Source organism: Microcaecilia unicolor, chromosome 3 (genome assembly GCF_901765095.1).
Source record: "Microcaecilia unicolor chromosome 3, aMicUni1.1, whole genome shotgun sequence".
Taxonomy (NCBI): Eukaryota; Metazoa; Chordata; class Amphibia; order Gymnophiona; family Siphonopidae; genus Microcaecilia; species Microcaecilia unicolor.
In genome coordinates this window covers 220,932,470-220,955,551 of record NC_044033.1, presented here as the reverse complement: position 1 = coordinate 220,955,551, position 23,082 = coordinate 220,932,470, and the positions used below count along the sequence as shown (strand labels likewise).

At 47.9% G+C, this 23,082-nt stretch overlaps 1 protein-coding gene across 1 annotated transcript in view; it reads right to left on the bottom strand.

Moving 5' to 3' along the window:
- The window catches only part of LOC115466325 (histo-blood group ABO system transferase-like), a 102,967-nt gene that overhangs the window by 5,428 nt on the left and 74,457 nt on the right, over positions 1–23,082 (bottom strand). Inside the window, exons 7-8 of the mRNA XM_030197502.1 lie at positions 17,569–17,604; positions 16,156–16,290 (exon numbers count right to left, since the gene is read on the bottom strand). Of these exons, the coding sequence (XP_030053362.1) occupies positions 16,156–16,290; positions 17,569–17,604 (171 nt within the window). The remainder of the gene's footprint in view (positions 1–16,155; positions 16,291–17,568; positions 17,605–23,082) is intronic.

Sequence of the window (23,082 nt, the reverse complement as noted above, 5' to 3'; positions counted from 1 at the left end):
CGCAAGCATGCACACGGATGCACTACCACTAGCACTCGCTCCAGAAAGAGGCGCTAACAGAGACGCTCCATCTCAGCAACAGAGTCTGAGCCTTCACACAGACTGGAGGCAGGAGAGACACGAGCAAGAATGCTCACCGCAGAGTCTGAGCCCTCACATAGGACGGAAGCAAAAGGGAAACGAGCAAGAACGCTCACCGCAAAGTCTGAGCCCTCGCGCAGGGCAGAAGCAAAGGGGACATGAGCAGGAACGCTCACCGCAGAGTCCGAGCCTTCACGCAGACTGGGGGCAGAAGAGACATGAGCAAGAACGCTCACCGCAGAGTTTGAGCCCTCGCGCAGGGCAGAAGCAAAGGGGACACGAGCAGGAACGCTCACCGCAGAGTCCGAGCCTTCACGCAGACTGGGGGCAGAAGAGACATGAGCAAGAACGCTCACCGCAGAGTCTGAGCCCTCGTACAGGGTGGAAGAAAAAGGGAAACGAGCTAGAACGCTCATCACAGAATCTGAGCCCTCGCGCAGGGCGGAAGCAAAGGAGGAACGAGCAAGAACGCTCACCGCAGAGTCTGAGCCCTCACACAGGGCAGAAGCAAAGGGGGAATGAGCAAGAACGCTCACCACAGAGTCCGAGCCTTCACGCAGACTGGGGGCAGGAGAGACACGAGCAAGAACGCTCACCGCAGAGTCTGAGCCCTCGCACAGGGCAGAAGCAAAAGGGAAATGAGCAAGAATGCTCACCACAGAGTCTGAGCCCTCACATAGGGCTGAAGCGAAAGGGAAACGAGCTAGAACGCTCATCGCAAAGTCTAAGCCCTCGCACAGGGCAGAAGCAAGAGAGACCGGAGCAGTCGCTCTCAAGCAGAATATCGGCTGAACTCCCTTGGTCTAAACCAGAGGGAGCTGGACAGCCACACTCCGCATCAAGTGTCGGAAAGGCGCAAGCAACCAACCGGCAGTGACGTCAGCGGCTCGACTTAAAGCCACAGCAAGAGATGAGCCAGCAGAGTGTCTGACCGGCAAAGATCTGGGGAGCGCAGAGCTTACCCAGTCCAATGACCGCCCTGAGCGGCACAGGACGGAGAAATCCGATTCCGAGGATGCCATAGCAAGTATGAAGCTTACTCCTAAGCAAGAGAAGCACACGATGCTGCATGGGCTGAGAAAGGAAACAGCCACACGTGTAGAAGAATTGAATTCAGATCATCCTGCCAAAAATGGCAGAGTACCTATCAAGGGTACAGAACATGGCAACGACCAGAGCGTCTATGCCGTACACCCAGATGATGCCGAACCGAGTTCTAACCCTGCATCGAATCATGGCGGGGAGACAGAGGAGGAGAAGGCACCAACATTCCAAGCCACTCCGAGATGCACGAAGGTGTGTGAAGGAAACTGCAAAGGTAGATGCCGCACCAAGACATGCTTGACCGAAGTGCACCTTAAAGGATGACGTGACGAAGCAGCCAAAACGTACGTTGTCATAAATGAGCAGAGCAACAGGCCTCTTGCAAGATCAGAGCGCCATGACCTGTTCGACATCCACCAAAACTACGCCCAAGACAGCATCAAAACTTGTGCAAAGGCCGTACAGACGGCAAGGCAAGCAGCAAGCGGTTACGCGATAGAGGCTATGAATGGCGACACCATGCCACAGTCACTCACAAAGATTGAACGTGACCAGATACCAAATGACAAGGGTGAGAGTCCCACGCTACAGGCTGCCCGGAATCACCCTTACCTGAGGCCCACCACTGACCAGCTTGCATACTTGAAGCCAGACGCTGAGATCTCGCCTTTGCCAGACAGAGATGCACCAGAACCCCTGGGTATCCATGAATCAGGCAAGAGCCCATGCAGTGCTCCCTATGCACACCCACTCAACATGGGTGGGACAACGGCAGGCGATGCCTGCCTCAAGCGAACAAGAAAGTCAAATGTCAAGGTACTTCACACCAATGTCCTAGACAGCGGGTGCTCTTCCTTGTTCGAGCCATGTACCAACCACTTAACCACCAAAGAAACTCCCGCCCAGAAGGAACAGAGCATTGTCCCAACGCTCTACAAAACAGTCTCTCCAGCAGATCTAGGAGAACACCTGGGAAGCTCAGTGTTCCAGAACACCAAAGATGGAGACGAACCAGCCTTCTCCATAAAAGATAAAGAGTTCCTGAGCATGATGAACAAAGAGTTCAGTAAAGATGAGTCATTCCCTTCAGTAGACCATGCCAGAGACCTGAAAGATCTAGACTTGGGTGTGGACACACCCTCGTTTCAACGCCGCCTTGGCCTAAACTGGGAATTCACCCTTTGAGTCTCCACCCAGCTGCACCAGCGCACCCAACGAAGCATCCTGTCTACAGTGAATGGCCCGTATGACCCACCGCCAAGATTTCGCTTCCTGGACCACCCGAAGAAGCACAAGCACAGAGAGTCGCCATCCTCCCATGAAGACCAAGGACTCAAAGACTCTCTCTCTCTTTTGTGTTGTCTAGTGTTGTTGTTGTCTGTCTCTCGTTTCAGCTCCTGTGTGATGAAGAAGATGACCCTTCAGCCAGTACCACAACTGTGGTCGTGATCCCCCTCTGGTCCACACCTTGTCCTGAGGGTCAGCTGCTGTGCTGGCTACTGTCTGCGTGTTTCTCTCCTGTGTGTGTCAAGCCTCACTTTGGGTTCTGTGTATTTCCTGCCTCTGTCCTGTTTATAAGGAAGCGTAGCACTTCTACCTCGTTCATAGTCTGTGTGCCTATGGGCACTTCTGCCTCTGCTCTTCTCAGTCTGTTTGTGTGCTGGGTTCAACCTTCAGCCATAGTTCTGTTGTTTGTCTGTGTAGGTCAGATTTGTGTCCTGCCTAGTCGGCCTTGCTTGTTCTAGTTCTCCTCTACCTTAGCTCCAGCCTTAGTCTGTTGTCTGTCTCTAGGTCGGTTTTGTGTCCTGCCTAGCCTGCCTTGTTTGTTCTAGTCCCTCTCTGCCTTAGCTTCAGCCTTAGTCCTGTTGTTTGTCTGTGAGGGCTAGCTTTGTATCCTGCCTGTGTCTATCCTGGTTGTCTTCAGCTCCAGTCCCCTGCCTGCTCGTCTCTGCTTTGTTTGCTTTCAGCTCCCGTTCCTGCCAAGTCTGTTCCAGCATACTGAATCCTGTTCCCGTCCAGCTTGTTCGAGCATCCTGAACCTGGTTCCAGCATCTTGAATCCTGTTCCTGCTAAGCCAAGTCCGTCCTAGCAACTGGTTCCAGCCAAACCAAGCTTGTTAGTCCAGTCCTGCTCAGGAGGTTTGCATCCTGCTGCCGTTCGACGACAATAGGTCAAGAACTCACGTTGTTCCAGAGTTCGCGACTGTTTGTTTGAAGTCTGGGATCGTGACAGCCGATGGACAGCCTGAATGTCAATAATGGACCTTGCATGCGATTAATTTGATAAAGTGTGATAATAAGGATAGTGGTATCTACCGATACCAGGCGGGGAGTGTTCTGTCCTCCGACAGCCTCGCACTAGTTTATAACGTGATCCTAAAATGTGTGTAATGCCTTTACTGTTATTCTCAGTCCCAAGGACTATCATTGCTGCAGTTTCCCCACTGGAGAAATACATGAGCAATGCACTGGGGGTAATGTAGTTCACAGGCAGTGCAACCACACTTGTTTGGCTGTGTAAGAACTGCTATCACTGGTTGTGAGGCTGCTCAGACCTTCTCTCTCTCTCCCTCTCCCTCTGCCAAGCTTGGCTCTTTTGTCTTCCTGTTCAGTCTTACTATCAGAGGTCAGCCAGGTATAACCTTTCCCTCCTATCTCTAGGACTACCCCTTGCTATCCGATAGCAGGCTCTGTCCCCCATTGGTCTCTATCTGCTCCTCCCTGTGTGAAGCCCCACCACTTCCTTGTCCTTTCAGCCACGTGGGGCTTCTTCCTCCATTATAGCCAGGGCATGGAGCCAACACCATCTCGCTCCAGACAGCTCTGTCCTGCTGAAAATCCCTGTAACGTCTAAGCCCTCGCACTCCCTGTAACGAACCTGGATTTTTTACCCTGTAAATATCTTCTTCCAAATGAGATATTGCACATTGCAGTCACCCAGCTTTGGACTATTTCTACCTGTTCAACTACTTTCCCCTCCCCCTGCAATACAACTACCTCTCTTCAGATCTCCACCTCCCACAGCCTCCAGATTAAGAAGTCTCTGTATCCTGAACATCTATCTGTGAGTAAATTATCTGTGATTTATTCAATAAAAGAGACTTTATAAAATAATAGAGACTTCAGGTGATTGCTGCGCCAGGGTTATGCTCCATGATATTGGGGTTTATAATTACCAAGCCCCAAGAGTCATGACACCTTTTAGTAAAAAAAAAGAAAAGAAACAGAACACTTTTTTGCTTTGGAGTGCTGCCAGTGAGCTAAACTGTGAATTTTCAGATTTGGTTTGATTCATAGATTCTAATCTGATCTTACCTGTGTCCTTCTCTTAATATCTCCTTGTGTACCCTTGCCAGCACTGGAGCAAGATAAGCTCCCGAGATGCCTTTCCTTCTGCCGTTGTGCTCAAAGGGTTGCCAGCAGCATATAAGAATCACTGCCGCTGCTGCCAGTTGACACAGAAGCCTTCTCTCTGCCATGTCTTCCCCCCCCAATTACGATGTAATTTCCTGGGAGGAAAGATGCGGCAGAGGGAAGGCTTCTGGGTCAGTTGGAAGCAATGCAGTGATTCTTATACGTTGCTGGTGACCCTTTGAATTTCAAAGTGCTGCGGTGCTCCCGATGCTGCATGGGGGGGCAGTTTGGAGAGAGAGAAACTTGTTGGGCATGGGAGTGGAGTAGAGTGCAGGGGAGGAAGAAAAGGAAAAATGCACGGGGGAGGGGTGGAGGAGAGAGGGAAAATTGTTGGGCATGGGAGTGGAGAGGAGAGAAAGAAAGAAGGAGAGATGCTGCTTGAAGGGGTGTAGACAGGGAAAACTGTTGGACTTCGGAGGGTTGGAGAGAGGGAAACCTGTTGGGCATAGGAGTGGAGGGGAGGGAGAAAAGGAGAGATGCTGCACAGGGGGTTGTAGGAGACAGGGAAAATTGTTGGACATCGGAGGGGAGGGGATGGAGAGAAGGAGAGATGCTGCACAGAGAGTATAGGAGAGAGGGGAAATTGTTGGGCATGGAAGTGGAGGAGAAGGACAGATGCTGCATGGGCAGGTAAAAGAGAGGGATCACTGTTGGACATGGGGAGGAGAGAGGGAGAGATGCTTCAAGGAGGGGGAGAGAGTGGGATAATTGTTGGATGAGGGGTGGGGAGGTAAGGAGAGATGCTGCACAGGAGGGATGAAGGTTAAGAGGAGAAGAAATGTTGAACCTGGGAGGGTGGGAAGGGATGGAGTGATGCTGCATGGGTGGGAGAGAGAGATGTTAAGGATGCAAGGGTGAGAGAAATAGAGAAAGAGAGAGATAGTGGACAATGGAAGAGAGAGAAGAGGAAAAAGAGAGGGAATGATGTTGAACATGAAGGTGGAGGAGAGGGAAGAAGAGATGCTGCACAGGAGGGGGGAAGAAGGAGGGAGTTGGATTCAGGGATAGAAGGGAGCGAGGGAGACATGCTGGACTATGGGTGGGAGGGAGAGAGAGATAACTGCTGGCCTCCAGGGGAGGGGGCAAGAGGAAAGGGAGAAGGGACAGGAAGATGCTGGGAGGGGTGGATGGTGGGGGTGGGGGGGTGGAGAAAGAGGGAGCAGATGCTGGGCTAGAAGGGTTGGAAGGAGGGAGACCTTGGGATAGAGGAACCAAGTGAGAGAGGCCAAGGGGGATGGTAAGGAAATGAGCAAGAGGAGGATAGTGAATACAGGGGGTAGAAATATGATAATGGGGAGAAGACTAAAGCTGGAAGGCTGGCGAAGGAGTGAGATGGGGAATAGGAGAGCTAGTGGGTGAAAGGAGGAGATGGAAATCTGATAGGTATCTGAAAAGTAAAAAGAAGGAAAGGGGTTAGAAAGAGGGTAAAATCTGAGTGGACAGAGAGCAGGAAAGAAAAAAAATGAGAGGAAAGACCTAAAATAGAAAGATTAATATATCAGAGGCAAGTGTAGTGAAGCAATGGATGAGAGTGGAGAAAAGACAAATCAACAGCAGCTGCTTGAAGGAGAATTAACAAAAAGACAGGAAAGTGGAAAAGAGAAACTAAAACTAAAATGATGGAAAGAAATGAACAGACAACAAAGGTAGAAAAGGCATTTTATTTTTAATTTATTAACTGAAATATGTTAGCTTGAGAAATGTGCATTGCGGACGTAATTTTATTGTGTTCAGTAGAAAAAGAAATACATTTCTGTTTTTATTGCTCCACTGTTGCAGTACATGGCGAGGTTCCAAGTTCAGGTTTTGTCTACATATTTTTATTTCTAATTTGTGATTCCTTGTTCTGTATTTGGTGAGGGTCTGTCAGTGTGATTGTATTGGTAGGTGGAAAGATTGGAGGGGAGGCAGTGAAGAGAGGGAATTGGGGGGAGGGCTTCTTTATTTTCTGTCCTGGGCCCTAGCATATCTAACAATACCTGACCCCTGCTGTAGCTGGTGGGGATCCCCAACTGAGAACCTCTTCTGAGGGCAGCTAAAACTCCCTTCTACTAAGCTTGGCAGACGGTGGCAGCATCTTCGAGCCACTGACAACTAAGCATATGTGGGGTGCTGATATCGATGATGCTGCTGCTGCCTGCTAAACTTGGTAAAAGGGAGCTCTGACAGTCTTCAGAGGAAGTCTTCAGCTGACAGAGCTTAGGGATCCTCATAAGCTAAAGTATATTTTGAGTTGGGAGGTGCCCACCCACCCACCCACTTTGAGTTCAGGCCCACCCCAAATTAGTTGTCTGGCTATGCCACTGCTTTTCCTCCATCCATCCTATAAAGAAAAACAAACAAACTAAAAACTTCCCTTTCTTTTCATTTGCAGAGGTTGTGGCCTCTAAAAGTTTCTATATCTCTGCCTTCATCCTGAGTAATTGCTTAGCTATATAAATAATTCTCACCTCCAACGTTCTGAACCTCACTGTGTGGCAGGGAAACACTGAAGCCCTGTAGTCTTCTAGGCTGTCAGCAGCACTCACTCTCACTCTCACTCATAGACCCGCCCTCAGCCACGCCCCATCCACACATAATTCACAACCCCAACATTCTAAATGCAAATTTGTAGTTGCAAGATCCCATGAGTGTCTGCCCTGCCCTCGCGTCACAACTTGATGACGAGGGCGGGGCTATGACACTCAGCCAGTTGCCAGTTCCACCGCCCTCTGACACTACCCCCCGATGCATTGCGAGAAACAGCACCCTACGCAGGGCCTCCACCCCCCTGAAGCACAGCGACAAACACCGAGCTACGCAGGGGGAGGAGTGCCGTCCGAACACCTGATCCGCCGGGACCCCATAGCTGCCGCCCTCCAAAGAAAACCCCCACCTGCACCCTCCCCACGCTGCCGTCCTGCACCCTCCCATCGCTGCCGCAGGTAAACCTTGCTAGCGCCTGTTTCATTGCTCAGAGAAACGGGCCTTTTTTACTAGTAACTTATAATTGCTCTCCTGCATTGTGTTTTTATATTTTTATGCTGAAATCGTTTTAAAAGTGCTTTTACCATTAGAATTGTGTTTTGTGCTTTCATTCTAACGCAGAGTTGCCTGTAATTTAATCTAATCAATTTGGTGCCATTGTATCTGGTGACTGTGTGCTTTTTCTTCAGCAAGTTGTCATCTTATGCTGTTACAGAATTTCTGTCTATCTCAGTGCTCTGATCACAATTCTGTGTTTGGAGGCATGGGAGTAAGCTCCGCTGACAAATATTACTCCTATAAACATTGAGGTGTGGGAGCAAGCTCCGCCTACCTCAGCTGACAACAGATGCCAGCAGATATTTAAATCATATTGTGGGGTTCCTCAGGGGTCTTCTTTATTGCCTTAGCCTTTTAATGTCTACATGAGCCATCTAGGAGGATACTTACAATCTAAAGGTATTTTTTCAGTATCTTACGCAGATGATATTTTGTTCTTTGCCCAGTGCAAAAATCCTTTTTTATTGATAAAACAATATATAACGCTGATTGAAGAATGGGCATTAGCAAATTTCTTAAAACTTAACACCCAAAAGACTAAAGTTGTATGGTTTGGCGACTATCAGAAAATCGGTTCTGAAGGAATATACTTTTCCTCTGGAACCTTTTTAAAGATCGAATCAAGTACTAAAGTGTTAGGGAAAATGTTAGACTCTAACACTTACAAACATCAGATCAATGCTTTAGCCAGAATTTTTTTTTCATTTTCATAAATTACATGTTATTAGATCATCATGGAGTTCATCTAGTTTCAGGACACTTGTCCAAGCAATCTTGATCTCTCGTCTCGATTACTGTAATTCATTATACTATAATATCGGCAAACAGCTGAATCGATTGCAGTATTACAAAATTTGGCCACTCTAATAATATATGGCCTGGGAAAATATAGCGAAGTTAGTCCTTTATTACATGAACTACATTGGTAAAGGATGGAGGTACGTATTAAAATTAAAATTGCATGCCAGCCTCAGATGTAATACTCAGGTCCATTAGAGCGGCATGCAGGTCCATGGAGTAGTCTAGTGGTGGGTGCAGTGCACTGCATACAGGTGGACCCAGGCCTATACCTCCCCCTACCTGTTACACTTGTGGTGGAAACTGTGAGCCCTCCAAAACTCACCAGAAGCTCACTGTATCCAAATATTGGTGCCCCCTTCACCCATAAGGGCTATTGTAGTGGTTTACAGTTGGGGGTAGTGGGTTTTGGGGGGCTCAGAAGACAAGGGAGCATTTATTTAAAGTCTACTGCAGTGCCCGCTAGGGTGTCCCATTGCTCTTCTGGGATCTCTGTGTGGCCAGTCTGCTAAGAATGCTGGCTCCTCCTTCATCTCAATGGCTTGATTTGTGCATTTTTCTCTTGGATGATTTGTTTTTTTTCCAAAAATGTATCAAAAAGATAAACATGCACAGCACAAAAACATCTAGCAAATAGCTATTTTTGAAAAAAAAAAAGATAAATGTTTTTCTGTTTTGAAAATGGCTATATTCCCCACTTCAATTTTGGACATTTTTAGCAAAATGTCAAAAGTTGGACTTAGACCTTATATCAAAAATGCCGGTCCGTGTTACTATGTTACTACGAAAATGGAGAGAGAGGGATAGCAGATGTTGGATGAATGTGGGGAGAGGGAAGGCAGAGGCTGGATGGAAGGGGAGAGGGAGGGCAAAGGTTGGATGAAATTGGCAAGAGAGGGAGGGAGGGATGGAAGGGAGAGAGAAGGATGGCAGAGGCTGGATGGAAGTGGGGTGAGAAGGAGGGTAGTGGCTGGATGAAAGGGGAAGAGAAGGAGGGCAGAGGCTGGATGGAAGTAGAGTGAGGAGGGTAGAGGCTGGATGAAAGGGGAAGAGAAGGAGGGGAGAGGCTGGATGGAAGTGGGGAGAGAAGGAGGGCATGCATGGGAATGCAGGTGTTGCTGGCTGCAGCATGACACAAAATTTGCTTGCGCAAGCAGCATGGAGCTTGGAACTCGGAGTGTGGGGCTTGTGGGGCTTGGGCATTCCCATTAGCAAAGATAGGATTCAATGCTGTTGGGGGGTGGGCTGGGCGGGGCTGGGAGGAGACTTGAGAAGAAATGTGTAACCTAGGGGTGCCGTGACCTGAGAATGTTTGGGAACCACTGGAATAAAGGATAAAAACTGCAGTTCTACAGGATCTGCTCTTTATTTACCATCAACATTGGATTCTGCAAACCGTTTGCCTTGCTGTTTTCTTAAGCCCGTTTTAGATACAGAAAAGGCTCTTATAAGATTACAAAGTGGTGTAAATGCGTATAGGTTGGGCAGAACCAAGGTGAAGTTATGATGTATATGAATACATACATATAGAATACATGAACAAATATACACCATCTATGGAGCAAGAGTAAATTCTGCATGTGAATTAGTGCACTTTTGGGGCTGCTTCTGGGTGACTATTTTAACGAAAGCACATAGGTGCTCTTATAAAATTACAGTATTCCCATAGAGAGGTTATATCAGAATCGAGTAGTCCTGTCCTGAGCAATCTGAAAGATTAAGTAGTCACCCTAAAGTTACTTATCCTATCCTTAAATTTAATGGAAAATGTTACAAATCTGTCATTTTCATTCTCCTATAATAGAATGGTAAAATATATTTACAGTTCTATCACCCCAAAAAGCCGTTGAGTATGATGTTATTTAAATTCTGTGCCCATATCTGAGGGGTCCTTTTACTAAGGTGCGCTGAAAAATGGCCTGCGGTAGTGTAGGTGCGGGTTTTGGGTGCGCGCAGATCCATATTTTTAGCACACCTGCAAAAAATGCCTTTTTAACACTTTTGCAGAAGGTGGATGTGCGGCAAAATTAAAATTGGTGTGCATCCATTTTGGGTCTGAGACCTTACCGCCACCCATTTACTTAGTGGTAAGGTTTCATGCGTTAACTGGGCGGTAATGGTCTACATGCATTGAATGCCTCGCTGCGCACCAGAAACTAAAACGTTTCTGGTGTGTATAGTGGACACTCGTGAAAAATGAAATTACTGCCCAGGCCATGCGGTAGCTGGGCGGTAATTCTAAATTGAAGTTCGTTAGGTATGCGTAGACACCTACATGGCTTAGTAAAAGGGCCCCTAAGGGCATTTTTTACTAAAGCGCGCTCATGTTTTTAGCGCACACTAAAATTGTGGGCACACTAAACGTTATGCCCATAGGAATGCATTGGCGTCTCTAACGTTTAGCACGCCAAAAATGTTAGCTCGCCTTAGTAAAAGACGCCCTAAGTTTTTGCAGATACCACATGGTAATGTGAACATTATTATTATTATTTATTGCATTTCTATCCCACATTTTCCCACCTATTTGCAGGCTCAATGTGGCTTACATAGTTTTGTTATGACATTGACATGCGACCTACAAAAAAGAAAATGCTTTAAAAACAGGCCACGGTAAATCTGGGCTTTACTAATAGGAAAGTCCCACTTTAGAATGTGCTAAGCCTAGATTTCAGTGCACCTTAATAAAAGGGTCCCTTAATGAATTAAGAGAAGTCATGGAGTTGCATTTAAATGGCTTGTAGTGAAAAACGTTTGTTCTGTAAAAGACCCACAAGGATTAGGCATGGACGTAGTTTGGTGGGGTGAGCCCCCCAAACGCAGGGCCAGCGCAACGCTGCAGGTGGCTCTCGGTCCCTCCTTCCCACCCTCAGCTCCCCGACAGCACTCCTCTCCATTCCTTCCTCCCCTCTCCCGCGTTTAAACCTTTTATTTTCAGTCGCAGTGACAGCAGTGAAGAAGACAGCACAGAGGGCTCGCCTCCAGCTTCTCTCTTCCCTCACTCAGTGTCCCACCTTCCTGCGATGATGTCTTTCCTGTTTCTGTGAGGGTGGGACACTGTGTGAGGGAAGGGAAAGGCTGGAGGCGAGCCCACTGTGCTGTCTTCTTCACTGCCATCGCTGCAACTGAAAATAAAAGGTTTAAACGCACGGGGGGGGGGGTGCAGGAAGGAACGGAGAGGAGGGCTGTCGGGGAGTTGAGGGCAGGCAGGTAGGGCTGGGTTGGAACTGAAGGAGACCGAAAAGGGGAGCTGGGGAAGTCACTGGACATGGAGGGGAGGGGGTCAAAGGAGAATTGTTGGACATGGATAGGGGGGAGGGCAGAGGAGAATCGCTGAACATGGCTGGGAGGGGAGGGCAGGGGACAGAGGTGAAATCACTGGATATGGAGGAGAGGGGCAAAGGAGAATCACTGGACATGGAGTAGAGGACAGGGGAGAGAAGAGAAATCGCTGGACATGGAGGGGAGGGCAGAGGAGTGAGGAGAATTGCTGGACATGGATGGATGGAGGGAGCAGGGGAGGGAGGACATTTGCTGGATATGGATGGAGGAGAGGGCAGGGGAGAATGGAGAGTTGCTGGACATGGATGGATGGAAAGGAGGGAACTAGAACTCAGGGACTGAAAAGGGGGAGCCGGCGAAGTCACTGGACATGGATGGGAGGGAAGGGTGGGGGTCAAAGGAGAATAGTTGCACATAGATGGGGGGAAGGCAAAGGAGAATCGCTGGACATGGATGGGAGGGCAGGGAGAATCGCTGGACATGGATGGGAGGGGAAGGCAGGGGGAGTGAAGACATTGCTGGACATGGAGGGGAGGGCAGAGGGGAGAGAAGAATTGCTGGCCATGGATGGATGGAGGGGGCAGGAGAGAGAGAAAATTTGCTGGATATGGATGGATGGAGGAGAGGGCAGGAGAGAATGGAGAATTGCTGGACATGGATGGATGGAGGGGAGGGAGAGAGAGAAAATTTGCTGGATATGGATGGATGGAAGAGCAGGGGAGCATGGAGAGTTGCTGGACATGGATGGATGGAGGGGAGGGCAGGAGAGAGAGGAGACTTGCTGGACATGGATGGATGAATGAAGGGGGCAGGGGAGAGAGGAAATTTGCTGGATATGGATGGAGGAGAGGGCAGGGGAGAATGGAGAGTTGCTGGACATGGATGGAGGGAAGGGAAGTCAGGAAGGAAATTCACATGGATGGAGAGGAGGGAAGAGAGGAGAAATGCTGGACATGGATAGAGTGGAGGGCAGGGAAGAGAGGAGAAATGTTGGACAAGGATGGAGGGAAGGAAAGACGAAGGAAGGAGATGCACACGGATGGAGGGGAAGGGAGAGAGGAGAAATGCTGGATATGGATGGAGGGTAAATTGCTGAATTTAAGGGCTGGATCGGAACACTTTGAGGGTAGATGCTGAAACTGGAGGAAGGATAGGGACAGGGCTACAGATGGTAGACAGGACGCATAAAGACACAAGAGGATGGTGGACATGGTGACAGAAAAAATATCAAATGGAAAGAAGACACTGCATAAAACAGAAGACACTGGGACCAAAGCGAATAGAAAAACTAAATGATCAGACAACAAAGGTAGAAAAAAGTATTTTATTCTGAATTTATTAATTGGAATATGTCAGCTTTTGGAAATGTGCATCTGTGATATTTTGCATGTAAGTTTCAATTTTTCTAGTATTGCTGTATGCTGAGTCTGACTTCTTGAGGTAACTTTCCAGTTCAGTATATTGCCTTCATATGTTTTTTATTTCTAGTTCCTTGTGTCATATCTGTTGTCATGTGTTTTTCATGTGTGATCAAGATGCAGCATTCTGCTAGTGTGTAGTATTTGCAGCCTTTTTTGTTTTTTTTCATTAGGTAGTGTACTGGTGTTTTAGAGCCCGGTGTAATTACAGTGCTGCCTTTCTACGCATAAGGATGTAGCTCATCCTGTCCTTGGAATTAGTGCTGTTATGGTTTGGTAAGGTTATGAGTGGGTATTTGCACAAGTTTGTGTATAGCGTTTTGCAGTGGAGAGATTGTGTGTTGGCCTTACTGAGGTGGCACCAAAACATCAGAAAGGGTGTAGAGCCTAAATCATGACACACTACCTCTTGAAGGATCTACATCATAGGCGCTGGCCCAGCCAGAATTTTAAAAGTCCCTTCCTCCCTCCCTCCCTCCCTCTGAGTTGCAGGGCGGGCCAGCCATCCATCCCTCTCTCTGAGTTCCAGGGCCGTCCGTCCGTCCCTCCGAGTTCTAGGGCCCGCCCTCCATCCATTCGTCCGTCCGAATTTTAAAAGCCCTCTTCTTACCTCGTCAGTGAAAAGCGTGCACTGCAGGCTTGGCACTTCAGCCTTCCCTTCTGTCTCTCGGCTCTGGTCCCGCCCTTGCAGAAACAGGAAATGAGGGCGCGACCAGAGCTGAGAGACAGAAGGGAAGGCTGAAGCGCCAAGCCTGCAGTGCATGCTTTTCACTGATGAGGTAAGAAGAGGGCTTTTAAAATTCGTACGGACGGACGGAGGGAGGGGGGCCTTGGAACTCAAAGGGAGGGAGGGGGGCCTTGGAATTCGAAGGGGGGGCCTTGGAACTTGGAGGGAGGGGGCCTTGGAACTCGAAGAAAGGGAAGGAGGGAGGGGGGCCTTGGAACTCGGAGGGAGGGAGGCCGGGAGGGAGGGAGAGGGGCCTTAGAACTCGAAGGGAAGGAGGGAGGGAGGGAGGGAAAGGACAGGGAGGGAGGGAGGGGGGCCTTGGAGCTCGAAGGAAGGGAGGGAAAGAAGAGAGAGAGAGGGAGGGAGGGGGGCCTTGGAACTCGAAGGGAGGGAGGGAAAGGAGAGAGAGAGAGGGAGGGCGGGCCTGGAACTGAGAGGGAGGGAGGGGGGCCTTGGAACTTGGACGGAAAGAGGGAGGGAGGGGGCCTTGGAACTCAAAGGGAGGGGGCCTTGGAACTCAAAGGGAGGGAGGGGGGCCTAGAACTCGAAGGGAGGGAGGGAAAGGAGAGAGGGGAGGGAGGGCGGCCTGGAACTGGGAGGGAGGGAGCCCTGGAACTGGGAGGGAGGGAGGGCAGGACTGGAACTCAGACGGAGGGCGGGACTGGAACTCTGAGGGAAGGGAGGGGGCAGAGGGGAGGGGGAGAGGGGGGAGGGGGAGAGGGGGCGGAGGGGAGGGGGAGAGGAAGGGAGGGAGGGGAGGGGTGGGGAATGCACCACCTGTAAAAAAAAATTTCAGCACCCCCAATCATTTTGAAAAGTTGGCTCCTATGATCTACATATAGAGCTTATGCATTTCTAAGGTCTACACTGGCATGGTATGGGAAAGGGGGTGGGGAAATACTATTAGAGAGGAAGAGGGAGTTCTGGATAAGGAGGAAAGAAGGAAGGAAGGGAGAAAGAGCAGGCTTTTTTGGGAATAACCATAATGAATATGTATGTGCATGTCGGATAAGCGCATTCTCTGTTTAACTGCATGCCATACTTCGGTCCCGTTTTTGGCACCATCAATTTCTATATTGACAAACTTCGGTTTATATGCATGGTTTAAGATTGCTCCTCTGCAGAAAAGACTCTGCGTAAGCGCGTGGACGGAATATGGAAGCCGATTGGCGTTTGAGAACCAACAAGATTTCAAATTTACCACCCCTTTAACTGCCACAGGCAGAATAAGCGAAAAAATGTTGTTAGAGTGTACACTGGGGTCGACGTGGCAGTGGAACTGTAAGACTTTAACACTGGCTGAACGAATAGAAGTAATTAAAAAATTAGAAAACAAACAAACAAAGTCAAGCATCTATTGCTAAAGAATATGGTGTCAATCCCAGTCAAATTTCACGTGTCTTGAAGCAGAAAGACCGTCTTCTGGAAGACTGGCAAAACAATACAAATCCACAACGGAAACGGAAACGAAAACGGGCGGAAAAAGCTGAGGATGTAGAAGATGCTCTTCTTTGGTGGTTTTCTCGAGTCAAGAGCAGACAGTGGTCCACTGCTTATGGAGAAAGCTAACCAGGTAGCAGAAAGTCTTGGACTAACTGAATTCAAAGCCACTGTTGGATGGCTGGAAAGATGGAAGGAGAAGAACAGCATAAAATTCAAGAAACAGCATGGTGAGAAACAAGAATCTGATGCAGTGGCGTTCCTGGCCTGGATGGTACCTGGGGCGGAGCGCCGGTGCACCCCCCCCGGGTGCAGCGCCCCCCCCCCCCCCCCCCCGCTAGATGACACCTCCCCCCCTTCGGCGAAATGACAGCCCCCCGGGTGCACGGTGCTGGGGGGGTGCCGCGGCGCACGCCTGCTCCTCCGAGTTCGCTAAACTTTGTTCGTTCGCTGCAGCTCCCTCTGCCCCGGAACAGGAAGTAACCATCTGGTAGACATAGTCTATGGGACTCACAGACCCGAGAGTGTACAGAGGACTATAATTACTTCAAGTAAGCCTAATGTCAGTTAACAGAGACTGTATACTGTACGTATAATAATAAACAGTACTGTACATATGTTTATCAGATGTCAAGCTTCTTTGGGTCACAACGGTTAAGTGCAGGCTCCAGTTAACTGCATGCATTTCTTTGGTCCCAGACCCTTGCACTTAAGTGGATTATATAATATATATATATATACAAATTAATATGCTAATATGCCCTGCCCCATCCTTTGCCCCCCCCCCCCCCCCCCCGAATGAAACAGTCACACTACACCCATGGGATTAGGCTGCAGTTTTCTCCAGCGGTGTTCATAGGTCCTGCTTCACTTAAATAAATTAATACCAAAAAATGAAACTCTAACTAAAGCTAGAGACTGGGATACTTACTTTCCAATGGCAGAGACCGTAAGACCAATTCTATAGTTCTTCTGCTGATAGTCTTCCTTTAGGATATCGCTGTTAAAAGTCCCCTCCCAGACAATTGGGGCCAGCCAGGGAGTCAGAATCATCACTTCATTGCGTCTGAAAGAGTCAACTGTTGTTAGTCAAGAGACTTGAGGGTCCTTTTACTAAGCCGTGTTAGGACTTAGTAAGTCCATATATGTTCATTACTTTCAGGAAAGATCCTATTCCTGCTTTATTATCAATAAATAATAAGACCCGTCTGTATTAATACACTTCCTAATTCTCCTTTGATTATTCTTTTCTTTTATTTCATATCAGTCTCCAATACCACATAACAAATATCCACCTAAGTATTGAAAACATCTATCTGATTCTTTATAAATTCAAAGCTAGTTATGGATATGATGTTTATCACTTGAGAATGCAGTATTTAAATGTTCTTGTTGTCTACGTTAGTTACATGTATGTGACTGCACTATTTGACGTTCATTGTTTCTAAGCATATTGCTTGAATTGTACCTGCTTCTAGTAAAGAGTTTGTATTTTTTAAACTTTAGACAAATGTTAGGTTTATCTCAAACCATCCAGATGCTCTAATTTTCTCTCTATGTCATTCCATACCTCAATATATGACTCTTTGTTTACTATCTGTGATAATAGATTACGCCAGGTTTTTTTTTTGTTTTGTTTTTCAGATGTATCAGGGGGATTGAGCTTTTGCTGACTTGCCTTTGTCTTCCCCACTCTACATATTCCTTTTTGGCCAGGCTTTCCGCTCTGTATACCTTTCAGTCTTTACATCTCAATTTTTTTCTCTCTCTTCTTTTTGTTTTCCTTTTAGTAGCTACTGTTTTCTCCTTTGTTATTTTCTTGAGACTCTTAATAGACTATCTATTTTGCATACTCTGTCTCTCGACTCCCTATGGTCCTCAATTATTGTAATACTCCGTGGTTAATTTGAACACTGTGTCGTGGAATGTCCATGGTATGAAACACCCTATAAAAAGAAAAAGACTTTGTAGCTCTCAAAAGGAAAAAAAATGCAAACAATCTTTTTACAAGAAACACATTTATCTGATACAAAACTATTCAAGGTTGTTAAAACACAGGCGGACTGTGAAATATTGCAGGAAGACCTAAGGAAATTGGATGACTGGTGGATTTTCAGTGGCACTGCCAGATTAAGTGTCACTGAATATCAGTGTTTGAGCAGCCATGAGTGATTTAAAGGGCCAGGAGCCTCTTCTGCCTGCTTAAATCACATTGAAGGAATGTTTTTTTTTCCTTTCATATCCCTAATCTACCATGGTCTAATGCACCATTCCCAGGGTAAAAATATTTTAAAAACTATAAAAATGCATTTGGCATTTCTATTATAAAAGGGTAATTACTCACGGAATCTGTCCAATATCAGGTTTGCTATAGTGCGTTCTGGAAAGAAAGAGCAGAAGTAGGAAATGAGTAAGGGTGGGTGAAAATCAGAAAAATCACTCAGGTCTGTATGGCATTAATAACTGGGGAGATAATGTGCAGGCCTATTAATTCAAATCACAACACAGCCCTTATCCCCCTGTTTACTAAGCCGCATGGCAGTGCCTACACAATCCATTCAAAGTGAATGGGCTGTGTCGGCATTAGTGCACGCCTGCACGGCAGCCGCTAGCACGGCTTAGTAAACAGGGGTTTAGACTTTCACAGACAAGAACTAGTCATAACTAATTAATGAGTACTGTAAACTAATTGTAGTTCAACAAAACAAGAGGCACTGCTCTGCCTACTTAAATAAAATTGCCGATTTCCAGACCACTTACACAAAATTGTGTGGATAATGGCTATACAAACATGAAGAACTACAATTAATGAAAATAATATAAAAGCAGATCAAGTAAAAAAACAAATAAATAAAAGAGAAGTGGTTTCATTCAAACAGTTACCTGACGTGTCCACGTTTCTCCCTCAGGCTGCATCAGGGGTAAAAAGACTAAAAGGGGTTAAAACTAGGCATACCCCGGAGAGGAAGTGACGTCACGCGGCTGAATGGCCGCTTAACTCCTGAGCTCCGTGTCTCCTCACCCTCTCAAAGGTGCTTCCCGAATCAAAAACCTCTCTAAAATCGCACACGGGACTATAAGTGATTGGCGAACGTCCCAGGTAAAGCGCCATGAGTAAGAAAAGCGGAGCGCAGCAGCGCGAGCACGATAGACCAGCCACGAGGCAAGCGGAACGGGGCCTTGCGCGCCCCCCATCCCCCAAAGCACGCTGCTCGTCGGAGTCAGGTTCGGCTTCCTCGAGGGAAGATGGTAACGGGGGTATTGAAGCGGCCCAAATGCAAGCTCTCCCCGCGGACCTGACACGCTGCCTGGAAACCATTCGAGCCGAAATCAGAGCCTCCAAAGAAGAGATCTTAGAGCACGTAGACGCTCTGAGCGTTGATTTGAGAGAGCTAGGAGGCCGAGTGGAAGCCTTGGAGGAGAAGGCAGAAGAACAGGGGGATAAAAATGAGGAGGTTGATAAACAACTTGCTAAGTTAATGGAACAGTCGGAGGAATTCCAATATAAATTAGACGACCTAGAAAATCGAGGGCGCAGACACAATTTAAGATTCAGAGGAGTTCCAGAAAATGAAGACCGAGAAGTAGTACCGGAGGTGGTGCGAAATATATGTGCCCAGTTGATGGGAGAGGACTTGGATACAGCTGCAATGGGCATTGACAGGGCGCATAGAGCGCTGGGGAAAATTCGAGATAACAACCCCCGGGACATAGTGGTGCGCTTCTCTTCATATAATTGCAAGGACCAGATATGGCAGAAAGCTAGAAAGAACCCCGAAGTGGAATTCAATGGGGCGAGAATTGCAATATACCAGGATCTCTCCTTATTCACTTTGAACTCACGCAGAGCTATGAGACCGGTAATAGAGATTTTGAAGAGAGAGAAGATTCTCTACAGGTGGACATTCCCGTTTGCGCTTTGTTTTGAGATCAAGGGTGCGCAGCATAGATGTCGAGGAGTGGGAGAAGCCTGGAAGCTTTTACACGAGGCTGGATTGGCCACTACAGCTACCCTACCAGTGGAGGTGGCTTCTTCTACAAAAGCAAGACTCCAGAGATGGAAAAGGGTAGAGAAAGCACCCAGGAAGCCCAGGACCTGAGCTGCAGGGGCGAAATCAAGAAACCGGTGCGAGGAACCAGAAGCTGAGAGACATTGAGAGGAGGTGATGTGCAGAGAGACATTTGGGAGATAAACGAAGTATAAAGAATGATACGAGTTAAATATTGATATAATTGAGAATGCATGAGGGAGGGGGAGGGGGCGAGTGGGAGGGCCGAAGGGAGTGTTCAGTTGTGTGGTGATAGGCTCCGGTTTACAAGTGAGTCTATTCGGCTGGTGAGGTTGCTTCCTTGCAACACCCAGCTGGTGCCATATGGGACCAGTTGGTGGATATTGGCTTTGGGGCCAGGGAGGGTATGGGAGGGGGGGGGGGGAGGGAATGGGATGGGGAGGGATAAGGGATTGAGAATAACCAGAACAACCAGGAAGCAAGTGAGTTGGAAGAGGGGGGGTGAAAGGATGGATAGCCATCCTCCAATTGAAGCGGGGTGTAACTACAGAATAAGCAATGGCGGGATTTAAATTGGTAACTTATAATATGAAGGGGTTGAACTCCCCTTATAAGAGGCATGCGTTGTCCCGAGAATTGCAGCTGTTGAAACCTCAAGTGGTCTTTTTGCAAGAAACACATTTAATGCAAAAATACGAGGGCCTGTTGTCCTCTAAACAGTATCCACTGGTGGTTTGTGCCTCAGATGTAAAGGGGGTTAAAAAAAGGGGGGTGGCGATATTATTTCATAGAGATGTCCAGGTGCAGATTGTACGTTCTAAAAAGGACAGGGAAGGAAGATTTCTTCTACTGCAAGTAGTGCTGGAGCAGGAGGAGTATACCTTGGCAAGTGTATATGCGCCAAATGAGAGGCAGGGGGAGTTTTTCCTTCGTCTCCGAAAAGAGTTGCAGAGCTTTGCCAAGGGGAAATTAATAATGGCGGGAGACTTTAACGCCACTATGCAGCCTGGATTAGACCGTTCTACTCCTCCTGCCCCTCTGGATTGTAAAATTTCACAGGCATTAAAAGATTGTGTGGATGAATTGGGCTTATACGATGCCTGGAGATTGGCACACCCCAGGATGAGAGACTACACATTTTACTCCCAGGTTCATCTGTCTTATTCTAGGCTTGACTACATCTTTTTGGACAAGGCATTGTCTGGGGGAGAGGGGGAATCTTCTATAGGCCACATTAGCATATCTGATCATGCCCCGACCTGGGCTGTTCTCCCGTCCCTAAGAGAGGAACCGAGAGAAAAAAGATGGACGCTTAACAATGGTTTGCTACAGGACCCGGAATTAGTAGCGGGATTTCGTCCAGTTTTGAAAGAATACTTTGATATGAATTTAGACTCGGGACCCTCTCTGGGAACGGTGTGGGACGCCTTTAAGGCAGTCTCCAGAGGCTACTTTATACAAGGAGCGGGCAGGAGGGTGAGGGCACACAAAGCTCAGTTAGCCCTATGTATGGACAAACTTGGGAGACTAGAGGCTAAATACAGGGCCACAGGTTCCCTGTCAGACCTGCGTAGGTTGCAGGCGGTTAGACTGGAGCTTGGTTCGCTCCATGAAGACAGCTTGCAATTTGCACATGCAAGGATGAAGCAGGTCTATTATGAACACACTAACAAACCTGGTAGGTTATTAGCAATCAAATTAAGACAGTTGAGATCCTCTCGTCACATCTTGAAAGTCCGAGATGGTAAAGGGCAGGTGGTGCATAGGTCAGCACAGATCAGACAGTGCTTTGCTCAATATTATGAGACCCTATATAAGGAGGACGCCACTGTGCAGACCGACAAAATTGACGAATACTTGGGAGCTAGGGGGCTGGAGGTCTTGACTGAAGCACAGAGGGAGGAGCTTGAATGTCCGGTGCGGGTAGATGAGGTCATTAGGGCTATTAAAACCTTGCCCACAGGGAAGGTGCTTGGGATAGATGGATTCACCAACGAATTTTTTAAGGTATACGCTGTAGAGCTGGCCCCCTACCTGACAATGATTGTTAACTCAGTGAGGGAGGGTGTGTCCCTTCCCAAGACTATGATGGAGGCGTGGGTGGCCGTAATCCCTAAGCCAGGCAAAGATGTTACGTTATGTGCATCATATCGGCCCATCTCCATATTAAACGCTGATGTAAAAATTTTAGCTAAGGTCCTGGCAAATCGGCTGGGGACTGTGCTACCTAGCATGATACACCCGGATCAAGTAGGGTTTGTAGCCAAAAGACAGGCAGCGGACAACATAAGGAGAACAGTGGATCTTCTCTATGCAGCCCAGATGAAGGATAGACCAATAGTATTGCTTGGACTAGATGCTGAAAAGGCATTCGATAGGGTTCACTGGGGGTATTTGGATAAGGTTCTACGCCAGGTTGGAATAGGTCAATTTTACAGAATGTGGATTAGGGCCTTGTATTCAGAACCGCAAGCCTGTGTGCGCGTCAATGGAGGGAACTCCGAATTATTTCGGTTGGGTAGAGGAACTAGGCAGGGTTGTCCTCTATCCCCCCTCCTGTTTGCTCTGGCAATGGAACCATTGGCGGAGGCCGTGCGAGCTAATGAGAACATTGCTGGATTGCGGGTGGGAGGGAGGGAGTATAAAATTGCCCTATTCGCAGATGATGTTCTTTTGACTTTAACCAAGCCATTAATCTCTTTGCCTAATTTAATGCAGGTGATAGAGGAATACGCGACAATATCTGGATACAAACTAAATGCTAACAAGTCCACTGGACTGGCGGTAGGAGTCCCTCCTAGAGTGATGGACACCTTGAAGACGTCTTTTGCCTTTAAATGGGAGGCTAAGGCGCTGGGATACTTGGGAGTGCAGTTGCCTGGAAACTTAACTGAGCTGTTTACCAGCAATTATCCGTCACTTAAGCGAGCTGTACAGAGGGACCTGGACAGATGGATGTTTATGGGACTGTCCTGGTTTGGGCGGATTGCTGCAGTAAAGATGAACATTTTGCCTCGACTTCTTTATCTGTTCCAGGTCCTTCCCATGAAAATGACCAGATCATTTTTATCAGGTCTGCAGGAGGCGATTAACCGCTTCATCTGGAATCAGAAAAGACCCCGATTGCCCAGGGCCCTGCTATATAAAAGTAAACGGATGGGAGGGTTGGGGGTACCCAATCTGGTCTGGTATTATGGGGCAGCTCAGGCAAGGGCGGCAATAGCCTGGTTTAAAAGGGAGGACCATCATGTATGGGTTGACATTGAGCAAGCGCTGGTGGGTTCTCGGAGTCTGGGACAGTTAATGTGGGTTGCGGGTAGGTACAGGGGGCAAGTAGATAGATTTCCGCCCACAGTGCAGGCCACTTTCCATTATTGGGACCATCTGTTTTCAGATAAGAAGCCACTGATTTCGGGTTTGGCTCCGATACTGGACAACCCTTTGTTCGAACCAGGGATGGGGAGCGTCACTTATCACAGATGGGCGGAGGCCGGATTAGATTCCTTGGGGCAGCTGCACAAGGGAGAGACTATGGTGCCCTTTGAAACACTGAGGGATGATTATGGGCTTAGACAGGGGGATCGATATGCATACTTGCAGCTGGTGCACTTTTTGAAGAGCTCTGCATATGTGGAATGTTTGAAGCGAGAAGTCCATCAGCTGGAGGAGATGTGTGTAGAGGACAAGGACACGAGGGGTATGATAACTAAACTGTATGCTTATCAAGAGAACAGAGCTAAGCCGTCCATCCTACATAGGCAGAGATGGGAGCAGGAGCTGCATTTTACATTGCCGGAACCTGAGTGGGTGGCCCTGGAAAAGCAGATTTTGAAGTCATCAGTGTCAGT